Source organism: Heloderma suspectum, chromosome 4 (assembly GCF_057233095.1).
Source record: "Heloderma suspectum isolate Gila_16-S chromosome 4, 16-S_ref, whole genome shotgun sequence".
Taxonomy (NCBI): domain Eukaryota; kingdom Metazoa; phylum Chordata; class Lepidosauria; order Squamata; family Helodermatidae; genus Heloderma; species Heloderma suspectum.
Window position 1 is genome coordinate 302329381 of NC_139461.1, and position 25049 is coordinate 302354429.

At 47.5% G+C, this 25049-nt stretch overlaps 1 protein-coding gene across 2 annotated transcripts in view; it reads right to left on the reverse strand.

Moving 5' to 3' along the window:
• CABLES2 (Cdk5 and Abl enzyme substrate 2) overlaps positions 1-24686 on the reverse strand; it is a 67425-nt gene extending 42739 nt beyond the window's left edge. For both annotated transcript variants that reach the window (XM_084854355.1, XM_084854357.1), the window contains exon 1: positions 24031-24686. In XM_084854355.1, coding sequence (XP_084710481.1) covers positions 24031-24614 — 584 coding nt within the window. In that variant the 5' untranslated portion in view covers positions 24615-24686. The remainder of the gene's footprint in view (positions 1-24030) is intronic.
• Between the last annotated feature and the right edge of the window lie 363 nt (positions 24687-25049).

Genomic DNA, 25049 nt, shown 5'->3' on the forward strand with positions numbered 1-25049 from the left:
GCCAAAACATCTGGAAGGCTAAAAGTTGCCTATCCCTGCTATAAAGCAATGAGATGAGGGACCCAACTTTAATATTGCATGACTTGTGGTCCACCAATGTATTTTAAAAGAAATATATACTCAACACCTAAGGCATAACTAATCCACCAGCTGAGCAGTACAGAGTATGCATTCTTGCTTAGGAGTGTGAGAAGTGCCTCGCAGGATCATATCTTGGACTACCTAGTTCAGTGTTTTTTGCAAGGATCCCAGCAACCAGTAGGCATTAGGTGTAGCCCACCAGAGGCTGGCTAATGGTCCACCATGATCTACCTAATTCTGCCTATTTCTGCTATAAAAGCTTTGATATGGGATACATACATGCTACAAGCTGTACAAGATGCCAGACTCCAGTCTCACTGAAACACACCTGCAAGACCTTATACAGAAGAGACAAAAAATATGTTTCTACAAAGATGATATGAACTAGTTTGAACCAATCAGCAGCCCACATCACTGAAGAACTGTAAACATCTCCGCCTTTGATCTGATCAACTGACGCAGCTGCAGTTGAACGTAGTTTCCTTTCTCAAAACTTCCTTGAGAGCTGAGTCACTGTACCAATGTCACCACCCAATTAAACAGAAGTTATTTTTATCTCAGTTCTGCCTTATTACAGATTACTGGCAGATTTCTTCCCTGCTCTCAACCATCAGGTTGTAGCACTATGATTTAGGACTGGGTATCTTGGCTAGGATCCAAAGAGCTGCTGAGACTCATGAAGGAACTCGTAACAGCACAGTGGAATGCTTGTTCTCTCTTGTCGAACACCTGGCCTCAAGAATAATAATAATTTATTATTTATATCATGCCTTAGAATGTTCAGAGAGCTTCGCATACATGATCTTCTTAAAGATTTGCAACAACCCTGTGAATTAGGCTATTAGGCTATACCCATAGAGGCCAAGAGAGAGACTTGCCTATGGCTGCCCAGTGAGTTCACGGCAGAGGAGCCTGCCTTATACCAGGTCAGACTATGGAGCTGTTCACACAACATGCTAACCCACACTCAGTGGTTAAGTGTGGGTTGTTTCTTGAACCATGGGTTAGCATGTTGTGTGAACCCAGGACATTTTCTGCAGGGTGGTATGTTAATTATGCAGTGTGACTTGTTAATGACCCTGAACAACCCAACAACAAACCATGGGTTCTCAAGATGGCTTGTTGGGAGAAAGATAAGCCACATTCCATGGTTAACAAGCCACCCTGTGGAAAATGTCCTGGGTTCAGACAGCATGCTAACCCATGGTTCAACCAATAACCCATGGTTCAACCAACAACCCACACTCAACCACTGTGGGTTGGCGTGTCCTACAAATCCAGTCTATCTGTCCCTCTAGCCCAGTATTGGCAGCTCCACAGGTTGGCAACCTGGCGCCCACCACAGAGTTTGGACTACAAATCCCATCAGCCCCAACATAGCCACTGCTCAGGGATGGTGGGAGTTGTAGTCCAAAATAGCTGGAGGGCCACGAGCTGCCTACCTTTTGCAACAGCTCTGCAACATCTTTGGCATGAGTCTTTTACACCGGGGTGGGCAGAAAGTAGGTCTCCAGGTGTTTTAGACTTCAGCTCTCAGAATTCCTGACCATTGGCCATGCTGTCAGGGGCTTTTTGAAGTTGAACTCCAAAACATGTGGAGATCTACCTTCTGCACATCCTTTTGTAGTCCAGGGGTAGACAACTTGCACCACTCTAGATGTTTTGGCCTACAACTCCCATCATTCCTCATCATGGGCTACATTGGCAAGGGCTGATGGGAGCTGGAGAGCTGGTGAAGTGGAGAGACTACAACCTATACACCTATGCTTTAAAAAACAACTCCACTCTTATTCTGGAACTATTAGGAGCAAGAAAGGTGGAAATCATGTAAAACAGTCCCTCCAAAATTGTGAGTTGGCTTAAAATATTTTTTAAGACCTAAAAGTGACACAATTTGAGTTTCTTTTCATTTGCATTCTAGTTTGACCAAAATTTTCTTTTTAAGCTGTTTCTTTATAAGCATGACAGCTATATTTTATTGCAAACACCATGGAAGTGGTAGTCCTCAATATTCTAATAAGCAGGCTACAAAGAAACCCAGGGGAGATGCATTTTTAGCCACCTGTAGTCTGAAAAATAAAATCACATTCACAGCCATCCTTTATCCAATTCCCGGTCATGTGAGAGAAGGAGGGGGGGTGTTGTGGACTACAGATACCAAAAATACACTGACGGCCTATAAAGCATTAACATGATTTTACCCCTAACTTAAGAGCAAAAAGACACGCACACTCCAATTGTGGCGATTTTGGGAGCCAATGCCGGAAACCACATTATCAGTACAAAAGACTGAGTTTTCAACATGCGGTGTACCACTGCTAAGTGACCAAACCAAGTATCACAGTAATTTAGAGCGGAAACAACTGCCTTTGAGCGTGACAGGCAGGTCTGGAATGCATGCAGTCAGGCCCAGGTTCCAACCAGCACAGGGCCTTTTACAGAAGGCACACAGTAGAACTTGAGCAGCCACCAAGAGAGTAACAGAGTACAAAATAGACCTATTTGTTTCTGTGGAGGCCAGTGGCGCCGATGTCAGTGGGGCGGTGAATCTGTTCTGGGTTTCAGTCAGAACTCCAAAGGTGCCATCCAAAGCATGAAGCTCTTTTAGAGTTCTGACTGGTTCTGACTGAAACCCAGAGTGGATTCACTGCCCCACTGACATCGGAGCCACCAGCCTCCACTGATACATTTATCCAATTTCTATCCTGCTCCTTTCCCAGGATTCAAGAACAGGTTACAAAAACATAAGATGTGCAAAATAACTAAGGCTGTGTTATTTAACTGATTCATTGGCAGCAGATTTTTAAGATATTATTTTTTAACTCAAGTACTTATAAAAATGCACGCCACAACAAGCATGCATCATCTATAAATGAAGGCCTTTTGTTTCAGAACCACTGCTTCACTCATATGCAACATGTACACAAATAAAGCTCCTAAAACTGGAGATGATGGATGGCACCAGGTCAAGGAAGACTAAGATTTCTTTGATAGGTGTTGCCTCAACAATGCCTCAACAATACCCAGTTAAATGAAAAGTCATCCGTCACTGGCTTATTCCTCATCCTACCAACAGGCAGAGCGAGGCGGTTGCCTCAGGCGGTCAATACGGGGAGGCCAGGAGCTGCAGGGAGTTGTTGAGAGGGTGACAGAGTTGTGCATGCCGCACAACCTAAGCTACACCCTTTGAGGTAGTTTTCCACCACGTCTGAGGGCAGCAGTCGCCATCCTATCCTGAGTGTTGGAAGTAAGATTCAGCTACCAGTCCAGTCAGCTTTTCTGCATAGAATGGGAAGGGGCCTCCATCATGACCTTTGCCTCAGTCAGCAACATGTCTCAGGTCGGCCTTGGCAAAGAGCTATGCTGAAGACTGAAGCCCTGCACCCAGCCACTGGCTATTTTATTCAGCCACCACTCTGGCTTGGCATTATCTACACACCGTCAAACATAACTTCTCGATCATAAGGGCTAGAACCTTTCCCCCCCTTCTTTTTAATGAAAACTGAAATTCTGAGGAAGATAAATTGTGTGCCCAGTACCACATTCTTAATTCCTGAGGAATCACAGCATACCACATAGGCCTGATTATGATCTGCCAATGTAATGGTGTGATCTGAATCAGTACACCATTTTTATCCTACTTTGTGTTCCATATCCTTTCAGTTTTATACATAGAGTGCATGGTATAAATAAAGCACACCTTGTTTATTAAAACATGAACCAAAAAGACAGCACCTTTGACCTCTCTCTAGCCAGAACAGATCAGACAGAAGGCTGGTTTGCACATCATAACAAGCCACATTGAAGATAAGCCACAGCGGGTTGGTTGTTAGATCACTAACTCATGTTACTCCCAACAGACAATCAGGCCTCTGCGGCTTGCCATGGCTTGTTTCCCCCTCCTGACCACACCTGGCATGTCTCTCATGGGCCTTTGCAGCACAACCTCATCAGAGTCTATTCTGCTAATGAGTGCAAATATACCCATTAGCGGAGTAAAGGTATTTTTGTAGATTCCCCCCCCACACACACTTTTGGGGAGATTTGCACATATTTAATGTTACTGTTTAGCTTTCAGGGAGATTTGCGCAAATTCACTGAAGCATAGTAGTTACTGCAAATAAGTGCAGTAATTACTACTAATTTGCGCATTATCTCCCCAAATGTTTTTAAAAAAATTTACATTGGTGCAAATCTCCCCAGAGGTAAAAAAAAGCAAAAAACTCATTAAATTGGGCAAATCACCCCAAAGGTAGAAAGGAATAATGTTAAACTTGTGCAATTCTCCCCAAAAGTTAAAAAAAAAGGTGTTGCTGTCTAGGGAGGCAACAAAGTGGAGGAGTAAATAGTCAAGTGCCATTTCAAGAAATAATAGAGGGGGGGATATTGTTATGCTGGGTTACTGTACTAACAGCTGTACTACTCAAGAATGTAAATATTGAGAAGGTGAATCTGTGCACTTGTGCTCTTGTGAAGGACCCAAAACTTAAAATAATTTTTAAAAAGGTTACTAATACGTAACAGAAATTCTCAAGTAGGATTTCTTGTCAATGTATCAGAGAAGGGCCGGGTGGTGAGGGAAAAGAAAGGCCAGTGGCAACACCAGAGAGATTGCTAAGAGCGGTTGGGTTTTTTGCCACTCTTGCCAGGTGGCTCTGTAGCCCTTTCCAGCAAGCCATGCATAAGCCACTCTGCTGGGTTCACATGTCACAACATGCAATGCTGAAAACAAGCCATCCTGAACAACTCAACAACCAGTAAACCAGCCATCCTGAACAACCCAACAATGTGGTTAACAAACCACACTGAGGAAACTGCCCAGTTTGGATGTCATGACAAGCCACCTGAAACAAACAAGGGTGATAACCCATTATGGATTGTCGTGTTGTGCGATCCAGCTCAGAATGACCTGGTTCACATGTAACGAGAAGCCACCATGGGTGAATTTCTGCTGGGATTTTTTGTTGTCGTGGCAGCCACCATTTTTACTATTCGGGTGTGTGGCGGGGCCATATGCTAGCTTCTCATTACGTGAGAACCTGGCGAAGGTGGGTTGTTGCAGTGCTAGACAAGCTACCTGAAACCCTCAAACAGCCCATGGGTTCTGGGTGGCATGTCAACCACCCAAGCAACACACCCTCACTGGGTTTACATGTAATGAGAAGCTACGGCATGCCCCCTGTGCCCCGCATATTCAAAATGGCAGCTGCTGCCATGACAAATAACCCCACGGGGAAATTCACCTCTGGTGGCTTCTCGTTACATGCAAACCAGGCCACTGTGGCAAGCTACTGCAATCCCATTGCCCCAGTTTCTAGCTGTTGCACCCTCGCATCTTGCTCTCTCTCTGGATGAGCAGGAAAACAATAGGGTTAAGATGCAAATGTGCCTCCTCCCTAGATCCCCCAGTGCTTCCTGCAGAGAAACCAGAAAAATGGGAGACACAAGGGCCATTATGACAGGATTGTCCTCATGCAACTGGGTGGCAAGATGAACTGGCTGCCTCAGGTGGAGATTCTGGGCACCATTAAGAGTGGCAGAATGGGCAGCTAAATGACCCAATTCGTTGAACATGCACATGCCCTATTTAAATGAATATGATAGTGCTCCTGTTCATTTCAGGGAAGCATTACAGTGGAACTTACTGATGGATTGTTCCCTACATTAATTAGTGGGGGCGGGGGGGAGAAGAGAGGGCAGCCTGCAGGCTTGTGAGATCTATTTTTCTTTTTACTAGAACTGCCATGATCCACAAACCAGAGCCTGCTACAAAATAGTGGCTGGGGCAAGACACACACTGAAGAATAGATTGCCTCTGAGCACATACTCAGCCCCCGGCATTTGTTTTGTTTTCAGAACTGAGCTCACAGTCCTTTCACACAAACAGTCACTTCAGCAGCCTAAATTAGAGGGGGAAGAAACGTTATTATTATTGCTATTGTTAAACAACTAAGAGTCAGAAACACCTGCAGATCTACTGCAAGTCACCCTGAAATCTACCAGCAGTTGGAGATTCTGAGTTGTCTTTGTCCGACCGGCTGCTCAAATAGGTCCTCACCTCCTCCCATCATGAGGAACAGTATCCCCCAGCTCAGGAAACAGAGACCGAAATCCAATCTTGGTTTCGAGGATACCAAGAACGTGGTGATGCCTTTAAAACAGGTCACCCTCCCCTGAAATACAGGTCATTTTCACCACAAGAGGACCAGATCTGCCAATGAATGTGTGTTTACACTGCACAGATATACCTCTCTCTGCCTGGTCTCTCCCCCTGTGGGATTGCTGTGCTGGGACTTCACAAGAACACAGCTCCAACACCGCAGAGTCACGCAGACGCCTTTGCCTTCCTCACATTTTTCATGCTTTCATAACCCGTCAGTTTTCAAAGCCTTGAGCTATCTCAGATGCCACTGCGATTCCTGCAGTGCGATTTCTGGCCCAGGTGCAGAAATTCATTAAAACCTGGCAATGCTACAGAGCACCCCGTTCATCATCCCTCCACACCTTTCCTTTTATTAGCCTTGCTCTTTGAGAGAACAAAAGGATGAAAAAGCAATAGAAGAGCAGAGGCAAAGTGGATCCGTGACCTCGGGTGTCTTGGATCATCCAATTCTGAAGGGCTTCATTTGGCCAACCAACAGCTCTTGAACTTTGCCAGGTTCGTGTTTTGTTCAAATCCACCCAGCTTGCAGCCTTCCCATACACAAAAAACAAATCCCACACTCCCACTGATTGGCAACATCGTCTCAAACTACCTGAACGCTTCCTGCAGCGTTTGCAAAATTAGAGCCTACGCAAAGAATTCAAGAGGCCAGAATGACTGAGCAAATTCTGGGGATGGATGCAAACACTGCAAGGACCTTTAAGATCCAGGCTGTGAGTCTTATTTTTACACCACTTTTTCTCTCCTGTAACACCTTTCAGATTTCTGCTGGGATATACTGACAAAGTAATTCCGTGTGATAACCAGGAATCTAATTATTACAGCCTCAGTTGAGGTGGCAATTAAAAGTGTGTGTGTGTGGGGGGAGTGCAGAAAGGCCTGCAGATTGAAAACAGATTGAACAGAGGATGGGGTATATAGGGCTAAGATTATGCACCGAGCCTGGTTGAGAAACGGGGTGAATTGTATTATGACATTTTTATTAAACGGGGTGAGTTCATAGCAATGGATATATTGCACTTTTGAGACAAGAGCTTGTTTACTGTAATTTAAGGGTGGGAACATTTTTTGGTCCAGGCTGCACTCCCATGGGGGCAATTTGTCAGGTCAAAGCCAATGAAAGGCATGGCCAGAGCCAAATGATGGCAGGACCACCCCCCTTCTCTCCTGTCCCTTCTGCCACCCTCCTTCTCTCCCTCTCCACATAGTGGGTTGCTGAACGAGAGAAAGATCACTCTTAACTGAGCGCTAGAAGCAGGCTTTTGAAATGAATTTAAGGACCACATGGAATTAGACTGAGGGACATGGTCCACCAACCACAGAGTAATTTGAATAAGAAAGCTGCTAAGTTAATTTTGTGTAACTGTGCCTAGCCTGTGAATGGAAAACTGAATATGTAAACAGCAGTCATTATGGGTTGGGGATGCAAAGGAAGCTAGTTCCAGTCCCATTGTGAAATTAATGGGACAACTTAGTAATGACTAACAAAAATCCCTTTGACTGGAAAAATGTGATTAAGGGCACAATCCTATGCATGTTTAGACAGAAAAAAGTCCTACAACTGCTGGGAGTTGTAGAACTTTTTTCTGTCTAAACATGCATAGGATTGCGCCCAAAGGTTGTAATCCTATACCCCTTTACCTGGGAGTAAGCCCCACTGAACCCAATGGGACTTACTTCTGAACAGTCTTGTATGGGATTGGGCTGTAAAGTCTTCTGGATCCAAACCATGTTATGTAAACACTAAGTGGAAAATAAAGAAAGGTGGTATAATTTTTCTTTCAACTAATAGCATCCAAAGTGGTTTACAATTTTAGAAGGCCTACACATATTCTCTCACGCTTAAAAGAATTTTAACATAGCCACAGCAGGAAGCAATCTAAAAAAGAAAATCAGAGAAGGCAGGCCAATAAAAGCAGCAAGTAGGCAACTCATTAAAAGCCTTGGGGGAAAAAAAGGTCTTCTAAATGACAGAAGAATTGACAAAAGCTGAATATGTCCACAATCGAGGCACCACCACTGAAAAGGCCCTCTTCTCAGTTGCCATCGAACCCTCCCCTGAAGGCAGGATCACCTGGAGTCAATCTTAAGTGCCTCCACACACTTTTGCAGAGTCCCAATATCCACCGCCACAGCTTCTAGCCTTCCTGACTGCAGATAAGAGCTTGCAAACACTTGAGCAAATATAAGGGGAAGAGCTGAAGGCTGTATCCCACACTACTTTCAAACACAAACAGCTGCACTCACAGAATTGTACTTACTGCTCAAGATAAACAACACCTACAGCATGCAGAGTGGGAGTTGTAGTCTGACACATCTGGAGAGTATGGGGAAAGCAAAATGCAGAAGCAACGCTGTATTTAGATATAGCACAGAGCCCCCCAAAACATTGGTCAGAGCTTCCCGTACTCTGGGGACAGCAGATGGCCATGCCCAGGAAACCTTCCGCATATTCCCAATGTGGGGGCAGTCTTTTTGAGCTGGTGGGCACACTTGGAACTTGGAGTGCTGTAGGCACTCTCACAAAATAGTTGCCATGGTGGGGATGGCCAGTCACAAAACACCCATTTCCCAAAGGCAAACTGGTGAGGCTAAAAGAAAAGCGATGTGCCCAAGAACCGAAGTGCAAGGCTACGTGGGGGTCTGAGCTCCAAAACAAAACCACTCTTCTGAACCTCCAGTTTTCTGCTCCAACACCCATTTCACAGGAGGCAGCTGATGAGGCTCAAGTCACTTGGCCAAGAAACTGAGTACAAAGCAGAGCTGGAGTCTGTGCCCCAAAGGCCAAATGACATATTTGCCCCCACAAAGAACAAACCCATTTCATAGAAGGCATATCCCTTATGAATATACAGTGGAGGTGAGGAATACATTTAAGGGATTAGACCTGATACACAGAGTGCCTGAGGAACTATGGACAGAGGTCAGTAACACTGTTCAGGAGGCAGCAACGAAATCCATCCCAAAGAAAAAGAAATGCAAGAAAGCAAAGTGGCTGTCTGATTAAACTTTACAAGTAGCTGAGGAAAGAAGGGAAGCGAAAAGCAAGGGAGAAAGGGGAAGATATATCCAACTGAATGCAGAGTTCCAGAGAATAGCAAGGAGAGACAAGAAGGCCTTTTTAAATGAACAATGCAAAGAAATCAAAGAAAACAACAGAATGGGAAAGACTAGAGATCTCTTCAAGAAAATTGGAGATCTCAAGGGAACGTTTTGTGCAAAGACGGGCATGATAAAGGACAAAGAAGGCAGGGACCTAACAGAAGCAGATGAGATGAAGAAGAGGTGGCAAGAATACACAGAAGAACTACACAGGAAAGATCTCAGTGTCCCTGATAGCCATGATAGTGCGGTCACTGAACTGGAGCCGGACATCCTAGAGAGTGAAGTCAAGTGGGCCTTAGGAAGCATTAGTAACAACAAAGCTAGTGGAGATGACAGTATTTCAGCTGAGCTATTTAAAATCCTAAAAGATGATGCTGTTAAAGTGCTGCACTCAATATGCCAACAAATTTGGAACACTCAACAGTGGCCACAAGACTGGAAAAGGTCAGTTTACATCCCAATTCCAAAGAAGGGCAATGCCAAAGAGTGTTCAAACTACCGCACAATTGCACTCATTTCACATGCCAGCAAGGTGATGCTCAAAATCCTACAAGCTAGGCTTCAGCAGTATGCGAACCGAGAACTACCGGAAGTACAAGCGGGGTTTCGAAGAGGCAGAGGAACTAGAGACCTAATCGCCAACTTTCGCTGGATCATGGAGAAAGCAAGAGAATTACAGAAAAACATCTATTTCTGCTTCATTGACTACACTAAAGCCTTTGATTGTGTGGATCACAACAAACTGTGGCAAATTCTGAAAGAGATGGGGGTACCAGACCACCTTACCTGTCTCCTGAGAAACCTGTACGAAGGTCAAGAAGCAGCAGTAAGAACCAGACATGGAACAACCGATTGGTTCAAAATTGGGAAAGGAGTACGACAAGGCTGCATATTGTCGCCCTGCTTATTTAACTTATATGCAGAGTACATCATGAGAAACGCCGGGATGGATGAATCACAGGTCGGAATTAAGATTGCCGGGAGAATTATCAACAACCTCAGATACGCAGATGATACCACCCTAATGGCAGAAAGCGAAGAGGATCTAAAGAGCCTCTTGTTGAGGGTGAAAGTGGAGAGTGCAAAAGCTGGTTTGAAACTCAACATTACAAAAACTAAGATCATGGCATCTGGCCCCATCTCTTCCTGGCATATGGAATGGGAAGAAATGGAAGCAGTGACAGATTTTATTTTCTTGGGCTCCAAGATCACTGCAGATGGTGACTGTAGCCATGAAATTAAAAGACGCTTGCTCCTTGGGAGGAAAGCTATGGCAAACCTCGACAGCATAGTAAGAAGCAGAGACATCACCTTGCCAACAAAGGTCCGTCTAATCAAAGCTATGGTTTTCCCAGTAGTAATGTATGGCTGTGAGAGCTGGACTATAAGGAAGGCTGAGCGCCGAAGAAGTGATGCTTTCGAACTGTGGTGCTGGAGAAGACTCTTACGAGTCCCCTGGACTGCAAGGAGGTCCAATCAGTCAATCCTAAAGGAAATCTACCCTGAGTGCTCATTGGAAGGACAGATACTGAAGCTCCAATATTTTGGCCACCTAATGCGAAGAAAAAACTCTCTGGAAAAGACCCTGATGCTGGGAAAGACTGAAGGCAAAAGGAGAAGGGGACAGCAGAGGATGAGATGGATAGATAGCATCACTGATGCAATGAATATGGACTTGAGCACACTCCGGGAGAGAGCGCAGGACAGGAAGGCCTGGCATGCTATGGTCCATGGGGTCATGAAGAGTCGGACACGACTGAACAACAAAACTGGTGAGGCTCAAACACAAACACACACGCAGGCAAAACACACCACACCAAAGCAAGCAAACAAGCCAGCTAACACAAACCATACACACAAACAACCACCAGGCAACACACACACACACACACACACACACGCCACAGGCAAAATACCTCCCTTGATCCCCTTTAGCCTGAAAGAGGCCTCACTCACCCTCTAGTATGCTCTCCATCCCCTTCAGCTGGGGATGGGCGTACAAGCAAAACTCAGGCTCAAAGTTCTCCAAATTCCACCTCGAAGCTTGTTCCGCTCATGTCCATATTAGACTGCAATCTTTTTTCTTCTTCTTTTAGCATGAAAACATTCTGGATATTACCTACTTGCCTCAGTTCTCGACAGGCAACTCCATACACCCCACTGTATTCTATGCCAGAATTCTAAGTTTTAATTTACTTGATCTCTATCCCATTTGGCCCCAAGTGAAAGGGCAGGACATAACTGAGCAATATTAAGCTTTCAAATAACATACAACTTTCAAAAATGTTCCTCAGTTCCAGATTCCAGAATATTGGCCGAGTTTAAGGTAGAATGCAGAAATCAGAGAAGCCCTTGCAGGGGTTACCACAATAAAAATTGGTATGGTTTATTCCAATTGCAGGATTTGGGGGTTACTCGGTACAGAATTTGAGGGCCACTTCACACATGCCCGCCATGACATGCATGCACATGTGCCACTCAGCCCCCTGGCATGGATACCTGCATGGTGCCTGTGTCATTTCCCATTTTAAGGCAGACATATGAAATCATTTACAAACATACCTAGGGAATTATATGGAACACACTTACAGAGCACTATGAACGTAAGTCAGGCATAGGGAACCTCTTTCAGCCTAAGGGCTAAATTCAATTTCGGGGAAGTTCTTAGGGGCTGCAATGCAGTGGTGGGCAGGCCAAAGGCAAATGGGGTGAGTGCAAAATACAACCCCCCCACAGCATATTGAAACTTAAAGCCAATACTGCCAATAACTAAGCCTTAGAAAAGGCATCTCCACCTTTTAGAATGGGGAGAAAATGGCACAAAAGCTGGGAAACCACCAAATGATCAGTGGTTGAGGGAAAGAGGGTGGGGCCAGTGGAAGCAGGCGTGGCCATTTGGGGAACCCCAGGAAGCCAAATTTGGCCCTGAAGCTTGAGGTTCCCCACCTCTGGTGTACACTGTGTCCTGTAGAGAAAGTACCAGGCAACTTCGACCTCCAGAAGTTTTGGACAGCTCCCATAATCCTTGACCACTATGTCAGCTGGGGCTTATGGGAATTGCAGTCCAAAACATCTGGAGGGCACTGGGTTGCCTACCCCAGCTACAGGGTAACAAATGATATATAGATCCCCACCCCAAGGAGTTTATAGTGTTAAATAAAAGTACAAAGCAAGCATCCCCAGCTGAGCATTTAGAACAGATGCCTGAGCCTAGTTAGAATCTGCACACTTCCTGTTCCTTCTGTCCTCTTTTGTCCATATGTGGGAGCTCATCTTTTCTAGTCAGATAAAGGTATTCCATCTCTCAAGAAGGCTAAAAATATTACCACCTTCTTTTTGGTTTGCTACTACGATTTCTCGACAGCAGTTTCTTGGAGAACAAACAGCGAACTTCATCATTTGTTCATCTTTGCAGAACGGCTTTTAACATTTGTTTCAGAAGTGCAATCCCAAACCCCGGCTTTGTTGTGCCCTTTTTATAATTGTATAATTGATTCTCTTAAAAATGTCAACATGCCATCTGGGTCCTAAATATTTGCTCTCCGAAGACCACACACACAAAAACCAAACCCAAAAGGCATGTACTAAATAAAGCTCCCCTGACCTCTTATGTAAGCAGCCAGAGTCAATATCATGTCAACCCTACAAGTCATTAATTCTGAACCCTGCAGGGACAAGATTTTAATGCGCTTTCCCTTTTTTTGATGCCGAGCAAAGGATATCTGCTAGCACTCATCTCTCCCAAAGGGGCTCAGATATAAATGATGCGCTCTTTTTGAAGTCCTTTCCCATCCTGCATTTTGCTGGTATTCTGCAATTCTAAGGACACTCATCAGTATCACAACATCAGCAACAACATTGTCGAGAACAGCCTCCCTCAACCTGCTGCTGTGTTGGACTACAACTCCCATCCTTCCCAGCCAGGAGGAGAGTTGCAGTTGAACAAAGCTGGAGGTTGAGAAAGGCTGCTGTTGAATGTCACTTGCCCCACAGAGGTTACAATCTAAATTCAGCTGATTTGACGTTGAGGGGCAAAGCTATGTCCTAGTCTCAACTGTCCTGCAAGCTACATTGCTTGGGGGTAATCACCTCCAGCATCCTTGCTATTAGCATCTCATTAATGAGGTACAAATTAACCTCCACTATCCTCCCATCTATCTTACTTAAACATGGCCCCTCCAGGAAATTCCTGATTTGTGTGGCGGATAACTTCCTCCTACAGAAAGTAGAGGAAGGAACTAGAGGATCGGCTATCCTTGACTTGATCCTAACCAACAGAGATGACTTACTGGATAAAGTAGCAGTTACAGGAACTTTGGGGGAAAGCGACCACGTTATACTCGAGTTCTTGGTTCTAAAGGAAGCAAAAGCCAAGTATAGCCAAACGTGTACCCTGGATTTTAGGAAAGCCGATTTTAATAAACTCAGAACAATTATCAGAGGAGTCCAAGATGGGTGGGAGTTTTTAAAAAAGGAAATTCTCAAGGCACAATTACAAACCATTCCAACAAGAAGAAAAGGTGGAAGACAACAGAAGAAGCCAATGTGGCTTCACAAAAAGCTTAGAGACGACCTGAAAACAAAAGAGTACACATATAGGAAGTGGAAGCAAGAACAAGCTACAATGGAAGAGTACAGGCAGGTAGCACAGAATTGCAGGGATGGTGTCAGGAAGGCTAAAGCTGAGAACGAGCTGAGGTTAGCGAGGGATGCTAAAAGCAACAAAAAGGCTTTCTTCAGATATGTGCATAGTAAAAGACAGAGGAAAGAAATGGTTGTTCAGCTATTAAATAAGGATGGCAAAATGATAACAGATGACAAGGAAAAGGCAGAAGTGCTCAATTCCTACTTTGGCTCAATCTTCTCCCAGGTATACGCCCTCCTCCCCCAGCAAAGGTGAAGTACAGGCTGAAGGGGCAGGATTGCAGCTCAAGGAGCACCTAATTACTTTGAATGAATTCAAATCTCCAGGGCCAGATGAACTGCATCGTAGAGGAATAAAGGAACTGGCAGAAGAACTCTCAGAACCATTGTCTATTATCTTTGAGAAATCATGGAGGACGGGGGAAGTGCCAGATGACTGGAGGGGGGCTAATGTTGTCCCTATCTTCAAAAAGGGAGGAAGCTGGGAACTACAGACCAGTCAGTCTGACATCAATCCCTGGGAAAATTCTGGAGCAGATCATAAAGCAATCCATCTGGAAGCACCTTGAAAACAATGCCGTGATTACTTGAAGCCAACATGGATTTGTCAAAAACAAGTCCTGCCAGACGAATCTGATCTCATTTTTTGATCAAGTAACCTCCCTTGTAGACGGTGGGAATGCTGTAGACATCATATACCTCGACTTCAGCAAAGCTTTCGACAAAGTGCCCCATGATATCCTGATGAGCAAACTAGCTCGAAGTGGGCTAGATGAAACAACAATCAGGTGGATCCACAGTTGGCTACAGAATCGGACTCAAGAGTGCTTATCAATGGGACCTTCTCCAACTGGGGAGAGGTAACGAGTGGGGGTACCGCAAGGCTCAGTCAAGGGTCCAGGGCTCTTCAATGTTTTTATTAATGACTTGGAGGAGGAGATGACACAAAATTGGGCGGGATAGCTAGTACTGGGAAACAGAAATAAAATTCAAAGTGATCTTGGTTGACTGGAGCGCTGGGCTGAAAACAACAGAATGAAATTTAATAGGGATAAATGCCAAGTTCTGCACTTAGGAAAAAGAAACCAAATACACAGTTACAAGATGGGGAATACGTGGCTCAACAACACTACAAGCGAGAAGGATCTTGGAATTGTTGTCCATCACAAGCTGAATATGAGCCAACAATGTGATATGGCTGCAAAAAAGGCAAATGCTATTTGGGGCTGCATTAATAGAAGCATAACTTACAAATCCCGAGAAGTACTAGTTTCCCTGGAGCTGGGAGATCCGGGTTCTAGTCCCCACTCGGCCATAGAAGCTCACTGGGTGACTCTGGGCCAGTCACACACTCTCAGCCCAACCTACCTCACAGGGTTGTTGTTGTGAGGATAAAATGGAGAGGAGGAGGATAATGTAAGCCGCCTTGGGTTCCTTGCTAGAGGAATAAAGGCGGGATATAAATGCAATAATAAATCAAAAATAAAAACTGTGTCCAGTTCTGGGCACCGGACTTTAAGAAGAATGCAGACAAGCTGGACAGGGTTCAGAGGAGGGCCACAAAGATGATCAGGGGACTGGAAACAAAGCCCTATGAGGAGAGACTGAAAGAACTGGGCATGTTTAGCCTTGAGAAGAGAAGACTGAGGGGAGATAGGATAACGCTCTTCAAGTTCGTGAAAGATTGTCACAGAGAGGAAGGCCAGGATCTCTTCTTGATCAACCCAGAATGCAGGATAATGGGCTCAAGTCACAGGAAGCCAGATTCCGGCTGAACATCAGGAAAAACTTCCTGTTAGAGCGATACGACAATGGAACCAAGGGAGGTGGTGGGCTCTCCCACACTGGAGGCATTCAAGATGAGGATGGACTAGGAATGTACGAAACGCCTACCTTCCGTTCCTGGGGCGGGGGCTTCCTCGGCGCGGAGGTAATCCGTTCCTCCCCCTCAGGATCCTCTTGAGTGTCTGCACATCCGCTGGGTTCCGCGGACTGGCACGCCTGCTCTGGATCCACCGGCGATTTGGCAATGGCAGCTGCCATTGCCCTTTTGCTTTGAGAAAGACAGCCGCAAATGATGTAGTGAAAGCCACTTGCAGCTGTAAAGCCCTCGCAGCCGTTTATGGCTATATTTACGTAAAACTCAGGGCTTTATGGCTGTCTTTCTCAAAGCAAAATGGCAATGGCAGCTGCCGTTGCTGTATCGCCGGAGGATCTGGAGGAGGCGTGCCGGTCTGGCAGGAATTTTCCCGGAGCGGAGGTAAGAGGCACTGTCCTGCCATGGACTCCGGAGGCCGGATTCCAAAGAATTTGGCCTCATTGGAGTCCGTGGAGGATTTCTCCACCATCCCTAGGCTGGACAGCCATCTGTCAGGGATGCTCTGACTTGGATTCCTGCATTGAGCAGGGGGTTGGACTCGATGGTCTTATAGGCCCCTTCCAACCCTACTATTCTATGACTCTTAAGTTCATGGAGATCTGCACTTCAATTCTGACCTGGATCAGAGATGGATTTCTTGAGATGGGGGACAATTTTTGCCTCCTGCACAGTGGAGTTTAAGGAAGCAGTCAACAAATAGGTTTCAAGGGCCAGATCAGGCAGAGACAGTGGGGTTGGCAGGCTTCCCCCTACCTCCACATTCCTCATGTATTTACCATGCTCATTTTCCATCCTGTGATAGTTACATGTAGGAAAGAAGGTCTTACAGTAGGGGGGCCCAATGCAGCGCCTATGGGTGCCTCCAAGGGCATCCACGAAGCTCTTCACTCCTTGCCCGGTTCCATTTTTTTAAAAAAAAACCTTGGGAAATGTTAGGGCAGTCTTCTTTCTCTCCCTTTCTAGCCTCACCATTTCTGTCCCCCCATCTCACTGTTTCTCCCCTCTTAGTCTTTAGCACTGCTCTTTCTCTCCCTGCATCTTTACCTTGCTCTTTCTCCCCTTACCAACTTTGCTCTTTCTCTCCCCTCTACCTTTATGCTTCTCCCTCCCTCCCAGCCTCTCGCCTCATTATTTCTCCCCCACACCCTGCACCTCTTTAGCTCACTTTTGACTAGCCAGCCCCCGCCCAGCAGCCATTATATGACTAGCCACATCCTCCATGGGAGCCATTTTGTGGTGGTGCCCACATTAGTTTCTCAAATTCCCAGATGAGTCCACAGGCCCCCAAAGGTTGGGGATCCCTGTCTTATAGTCTCCTTCCACTCTCCTCTCACTATCAGTGAGGAAAAGAAAGACACAGGGGATGCTTAGTTAGTAATGCCACCATCAGGGCCAGCGTCAAGAGTTGGCACTATGAGGCAGTTGCTGAGGATCCACACCCCAGCAGGGGGCCCACCGATAAAAGCCCTGCAACCTGCTTGTTCACCTGCCTCTTGCTCTGGTCCAAACAGCAGTGGTGGTGGTAGTAGAAATAATGAGGAAGACGCGCACCAGCAGCTGACAACGATACCGGTGAGCAGGTAAACTCACTGCAGGAGGGAGGCCAATGAGGGTGTCTTGCCCAAGGGCCCTCCAGAAACTAGCGCCAGCACTGGACACCATCCTCCCTCTATCATAGGCCTGGGAAACCGTTTTACCTTCAAGGGTTCCATTGGGCAATTAATTGGGGGGGGCACATATTGGTGGTGGGTGTAGAAGCTGGTGGTGGAAGTGGCCAGGACCGGTGTCCCCCTTGTCCCCCCCCCTTTCACGCACAAGGCCTTCCCCCATCCCTCTCTCCCCATCTCCTCATTGGCTGCGTTCAGACAATCATGAGGGCAAAAGAAGCCATCGTAGCTTCTTCCCCTGTGTGCAACCGCGATTCGCATAATTACCCGCAATGCAGCGTGGGTTCCCATGTCCTCCAAACCCAGCGCAGATGGTTTCTTACCAACACAACAAGCTATGATGGCTTCTTTCGCCCCCGTGATCATCCGAACCTGGTCATTCACTCATTCACCAAGTCAAGTGAATGCCTCCCCACAAGCACTCCCGATACAGTAAAAAATCGCTGTTCCCATCCTGCTAATCGGAACACTGGTCTTTGCCCTGCAGCCCAGCTGATGGCTGATCAGCTGGGAAAAGTGGGTGGAGCTCCCTGGGCGGCACAGAGAGCAGCCAAGGGCTGACCACCTGTGCTCCAATTTGCCCCTTCCCTAAAGGAGGACACAGTTGAGGGTGGGTAGGTATGAAGGTTACGATACAGCAGCTAGGCTAGGGGAAAAGCCACTTACCGCCAAGGTATACATTTCGTTAGAACAGTATTCTCTGAAGCGGGGGGACCTCAGGAAAGCAAGAGGCCGGGGTGGGGTGGGGTGGGGGAGTTGAAGCTGCCCAGTCCTAATTACAGCATCTCAGCTGAGTGAGTATATGGGTGGGTCAGTGAATGACAACATCTTGGGCTGAGACCAAAGCTCAGCAGTGCAGCCCATGCCTTGAATGCAGAAGAGCGCAGGCTTGACCTGTAGCATCTCCAGCTAAAAGGGTCAGATACCAGGTCCTGTGGGAGAACTGCTGCCAATCACAGAGGGCAAGCCTGAGCTAAATGGACCTAGCGTAAGGCAGCTCCCTATGTTTGTTTATTTGATTTGTACCCCGCCTTTCTACCAAGAAAAATGTCACTCAAGATGGCTATGTTCCAGTTTAACTGTTTAAGGGCTGCATCTTGTTGCTTAAGCAACGTCAGAGAAGCACACGGCACAATGCACACAGAATACGCCCGCTTGCATTACCTAAGAAGTACCTAGTTCAGCACGTACACCAGTTAACTGCATTTTGCAATGAGGAAAGAGACTTGGCAAGGAAGAGAAGTTCGCATACTGAAGAGGTCACAAGGAGGACATTGCATCACAACTATATTGTGACAGCTCCTTCTGAATGAGGCTTGGCATGAGGAGGTGGGGGGGCTGTTTGATTCTAATTTGCATGATGCAGGCAGAGTGTGGATGTGTTACAGCCCGTACCATTACGGAGGAGGCTGTTTCAGACCTGCAAAAAAAGAGGAAGGTTCCCAAAGGGTCTGGCTTGCCTACACGAGCCATGGGGAGGGTTGTTCTCAGGGACTTTGTGCTCACTCGCAGTCAGAGAGGACTGAAACATGGCCACTATGGGAAGGCTGGAACTTTAGAGGAACTTTAATTCTGTTTATGCCAGTGCTGAAAGGACGATGAAAGGGGATTGCAGATAGAGGTCATAAAGCAAAAGCTTCAGGGAGAGAGGAGACCGGTGCACACCTGTACCAGTGCATCAACCGCACCAGCAGATGGCATCTCCACCTTACATATTCATGTCTTTAGCGCTTTGTGCTAAACCAAACTGAAGTTCTGTACCCAGGCAGCCCGACTTCTGTATACATTATGCAAACTGAACCCATTTCCCAGAAATATTAGGTAGGATTCCATGGCTAGAAATACTAATATGCCCAAGATGGGAAGGAGATTTGAAAGAAGGAGTTAAAAGACACAATCACAAACTATTCCAGTGAGAAAGGAAAATGGGAGACACCTCCAAAAGCCAAACGTGGCTGCACTAGATCTAATGGGCTTAAGTTGTAGGAAGGTAGATTTCAGTTGCACATTAAGACAAACTTCTTAACGGTAAGGGCAGTTTGATAATAAGCACCTAGAGGGGTTCTCCGTCACTGAAGGTCTTCCACAGAGGTTGGACAACCATCTGTTGAAGATGCTCTAAGTTCTGGATTTCCTGCACTGACCAGGAGACTTAGAAAACCTCTTCCCAACTTTGATTCATTTGCAGTTTTTTAGTTTGTATAATTGATTCTGCTCAGCATGAGGAAGGGTAGAAAGCTATGCAGGGAACTGAGCACCCACTCTCAACTACTAAGACATGTATTCAGCCATCTTCTTGGCCTCTGAGATTGCTAAAGTTACCACTCACACACTTTCAGGTGTGTCACTGCAGCGATAAGAGTGAGCAGGCTGCTCTTTTTAAAATGAAAGCTGATATTCCCAAGAAGCCAAATTCTGCATCCAATACTACATGTTCTTCTTTCAGTGCTCCTGTGGAATTGCAGTGCGATTCAGAACAATGTGGAGTATCTTGGGTTCTGCTACTACCAACCCTGCCATGCACATTCCCGATGCCAGTTCCTCAGGAACCCTCTTCTCACACTTCAGTCCACAAGTTCGGAGAAGTAGAGGGGAGCAGGACTACAGCTCTCCCCCCCCCCCCCGGATCTCCATGTGTTGGGCAGAACATAAGCACAACTGGTTGCCCCAGAGTCCCCAGTGGCATAGATGCGGGGACCACAACCTTTCTGGGTCAGTGGGCACATTTGGATAGTTTTGGTAGAATGTCATAGGCACTCTCGGAAAATGACCGCCACCAGGGTGGGTGGGTGTTGCCTATTCTGCCAGGGTGCATATGGTTGGTCACAAAACACTCATTTCCCCAGAAGAAAAACTGTTATGACTACAAGAGAAGTAACTTGCCCAAGAGCCTAAATACAAGACAGAGGTGAGGTCTGGGCTCCAAAACACAAAACCACTCTTCTGAGTCGAAATAAACATGGCGCTGGATGGCAGCACTTGGCTTTGCAGCATGCATGCCACCCTGCCAGTCAAAAACAGAATTACATTTTTTGACATCCTAAGAAATTAAATAAAAATCAATCAGGGCAAGGAGCCAAGAGAGAAGTCCATGGGTACTTTGGGGCCAGTCAGATGGGCGATTAATAAATTTAATAAATAAAATAAATAAAATAAATGATGGAAACCCCAGGTGTATATAAATTCCATCAGGTTGGAGTGGATGGGCGGCCAGTGGCTGTACAAAACTCAGCGGTAGGCCCAACAGAAGTGATCCTACTGTTCTCCAATACTGTTCTCCTACTGTTCAATCAATATGTTGATTGAAAACTTAAACTGGAGTGTGGGAAGACAGCTGAATCACCGGCAATGAGGGTGTTTTTTTTCCTGTTTTGCATTCCGAGATCTATTGGGACAGACCCGGCATCACACATATGAGATATACCGTCTGTCCACGGAGCTACAGCTTTCTTAATTAATTCATGTCTGTACTGAAGGCAGTTGCACCAGCATGAAATGATTAAAAAAAAAATCAATCAAGGTGCCACTGGAGAAAGTAGTCAGTAACATCATTTCAGCAAACAGAACAGGAATAATTGTGTTTTCGTGTTTCAGGCTCCTAAGCTCTGAACACGACAGCCCAGCTTCTATTAAGAACAGCAATTGTTATTTCTTCCCTGAAAAAGATCATGTTCCTTTACTCTGGAGGCTCCCTACCAAAGCTGTACAGCATGCAAGACGCCTATTAATACCAGGGCTCTTGATGAACCAGAGCACACAAACAAAACAGGGCAAAAAGCAAACATACAAGAGAAGTAGTTTTCGTCTGGACAGGTTAAGTTACAGTGCTATCACAGGCATATCTGCCAATGATGCTTTATGCCCTAATACAAAAAAAAAGGTTATCTCCTCTCCTAGAGTTGGCATGTCACTGATTAAAGCACACACTCACAACTGGTCAAGTAGTCAAAGCATTAATTCATTAAAAATAGTAACAATGGACTTGGAGAGAATCATGGTAATTACAATATTTCATGGTAAATTACAACCATGATTATTACAATAGTGATTATCCCCCTAGAAGTGCAGACTCATTCAGCTTTATGAAGCACCACGCTGGACCTCATGGAGGTCCCTCTTCCACCCAGCAAATGCAATGGCTTAAGACCCAACTCTTGGGTGCTCTGTAACTGCAGCACCACAAAGCTCACCACTTATACACTTTTGCTTCATGCTTCCTCCCCAAACCTGGGCCCCTGTTCAAAGATGGCTAAGAGAGACAAGGCCATGAGAGTTAAATTGGGAATGGAGCACCCTGCCTAGAGTTTCAGGGCTTGCCTGCTTCGGAAGGAGAGGTGCATTCAGGCAACACTTCCAAGGCACGCAAAGGGCTCTTGTGCCATTGTTATCAGATGACCCCATACATATACATAGGCAGATACATATCGGTATTCTTGGTACTCTGGAATATCTGGCACTATTTAGCCATGACCAAATAATAGACAGTCGCTTAACACAAGTTGATATTCTTCCCCGCTTGAGGTGTTTGGGTAGCAGAAGGAGACAAGAGGGACCACAAACAACAATGTATGGAAAAACAGGCTAGGCCTGCAGACCCAAAGGCAACGGTGCGAGCAAGTCTGGGAGGACGAAATAAATGTTTATTTGATTTTATCCATCATAATTGCATCCTGCTCTGCTTCCAAGGGCCTATGGAAATGTACACAAAGTTATCTCAACAACCCTGTAAGGCACCGTCTAAGCCCAGCCAACTAGCTGCATGAATTCAAAGTTAGGTACCCCTCCCTTGTAATAAATACTAAAAATAAAGTTTTTGCTGTAAACAAAACACAGATTCAACATGATAAGTGTATCTTCTTGATTCACTCTCTTCACGTTACTTCCTGCTACTAGCTTTATTCACTGCTGTCTGAGCACCTTCAGAGACTCCTGCAGGCAGCTATGAACAGCCACCTGTGGGTTAAGATGGGTGTCCCCTGGCCTAGACAATAGGCAGGGAAAGTCTGAGGTGGGAGAGGGGTCCAGAATAAATTTGGGCTTCCTGAGGGGATCCTCCTGAACTCTCCAGTGGAGTCCCAGGATATTATGGGCTTGAGCCCAAAATGTTGTTGACACCACTCAATAAATAAACAAATAGGCAAAGCTTAAACCTATGCACAACAGAGCACTGAAGACCACACAGCACACCATTCCTCGCACACACATGTGCACGCACACACACATTCCACCTTGCCCTTTGGCGAAGTCTGCTTTCTTCCCAATGCACAATATCTACATCTATATCTATGGGACTGTCAAACAGCTAACAGCAAATTAAATAACTTAACCGGTAGCCCAGTTGCAATGGGAAAACACGTCCCATGTCGACTTCCGTTAAGCACCAAAATGGCAACACAGAATTTCTTCCACTCATGGAATTCTCGGGAGCATCATCAGAGCACAGCCAAGTAAAAGATACTCAAGATGGGTAGAAATGACTGAGCCCCTCTCATGATATTTAAAAAGGAAAATAAGAAAAAAAAGGAATACACACTGAGGCCCGTAAGAGGAGAAAGAGAACAAAAAGGAAGCAAGTCACCCTTCATAAAGACATACACAGAAGCAAAGCTATCAGTGTTGCTCTGTAATCTGTGTTAGGCTTCCCCAAACCTGAATTCAATTCCCTGCAGGCCGCCCAGCGACCAAAGGGGTTTCACAATAGAAGCCCCCAAAGCAGATTAAAAGACAAATAAGAGTGGAAGTTTACAGGGTCGAAACATCTCAGCAGGTGTATCTCAGCTTTTCCATGGGGCCTTTCTCCTCTATATCCCTTCTGGAATAAAGATAAATAAGACCGCTTTTGATGGAGCAAGGCTGCAATCCTATGCGCACTTCGAGCCCCTTTTCCAGTGCGGCCCTATGGATGTTGACTCAGACGTGCACCGCGCTGAACTCAACGGCGCTTACTCCCAGGTAAGCGTGCCCAAGGACCGGAACCCGCCAGGCTCTTAAAACAAAGATCCTGTCCAGGAACATCAGAGGTTAATTTCTAGAAACAGAAAGGTTTCTAGGCGAGCTTCTGCCAACACAACGTTGACTGTATAAAGAGAGATGTGGGCTCTAGCTCTTTAGCGTGCGGGTCGTTTACATTGTCACGTCTGCTGTACGCTGCAGCCACTTTTGGGAGCTTTTTGCCTGTAGAGCAGGGCATACATTTCCCCCCCCCCCGCCCCCATAAAATAAAACGAACAGGCACACACAGGAGCAGCCGGATGTCGAGAAGGCAAGGCGAGAGCGAGCGGTTAGTCCGGCAATGCAATAAAACGCAACGGGTGGCGGGTGCGAAGAAGGGGAGCTCGATCGTACGGCGGAAGAGGAACAGATTCCCTTGTTAGAGAAAACGAAGAATGCCGGAGAATGTCAGTGGCGGCGGCGGCGGGTCAACCCCCTCCCCGCTTCGCCCCCCGCCCCGAAGGGGACCCAGGAGCCCGAGAAGCCCCTCCGGCCCTCACCTTTGCCTCTGGCCCTCCAGGGGGAACCCTCCTCCGGCAGCGATGCTCTGGGTGGGGCTGAGCAGCCCTTGCGGGGCGACGCCGGGCTTGGCGGGCCCCGCCAACACCCCTGCCAGGGCGGCCGCGGGGGGCGCCGGGCACAGCGGGCTGCCCAGCAGCAGCTGGGGCAGCAGGGCGGCGGCGGCGCCCAGCCCCCGGGACAGGTCCAGCTCGGCGGCCGCGGGGGGCAGCAGCAGCGCGGGCGGGGGCCCGCCGGGGGCCAGCGGCGGGCGCGGGGCGGGGCCGGCCGGCTCCGCGGCGGCGTCTTCCTCCGGCCGCGGCTCGCCCGGGGCCGCCGCCGCGGAGGAGGAGGAGGAGGAGGGCGGCCGCGGCTGGGGCCGCGCCTGCGGCGGCTCGCCCGGGGCCAGGCGCGGCGGCCGCCCGTCCAGGGAGATGTTGCTGAGGAAGAGCAGGGCGGCCTGCCGGCGCCGCGAGTCGCCTCCCCGCCTCCGGGCGGCGGGAGCCGGCGGCGGCGCCGGCGCGCCCGGCTCCGGCTGCTCCTCGGGCGGCCGGCTCGCGGGGGAGCCGCAGGCGGCCGCGGCCATTCTCTCAGCGCGCCGCCGCCGCTGCGCGCCGCGGCAGGGCAGCCATGGGACGGCCGCCCGCCCAGCCCACCAGCTCGCCCGGGCGGAGCGCGCCGCCGTCCGTCCCTCCCGGCCCGGCGGGCGAGGCGCGCCGGCCGCGCCTCGCGAGCCATTGGGCGCGGCGCGGCGGTATGCAGATGCGGGCGCCCTGCGGCGGCTCTCGTTGGCTCGCGCGCCCTCTCATCGTCCGCGCCGCCCTGCGGACTCCGCCTCTTTCCCTCCCGCGCGCCTGAATTCAACGGGGCCCTTTCCTTTCTCCCCCCCCCCCGCCCCGCTCTCTCTCGTACGGTCTGAAACCGGGTCCTAAAGGCCGCGCGCCCAGGTCCCCCGGCGCACAAAGGAGCGGAACCCGCCGGGCTCTTAAAACAAAGATCCTGGCCAGGAACATCAGAGGTT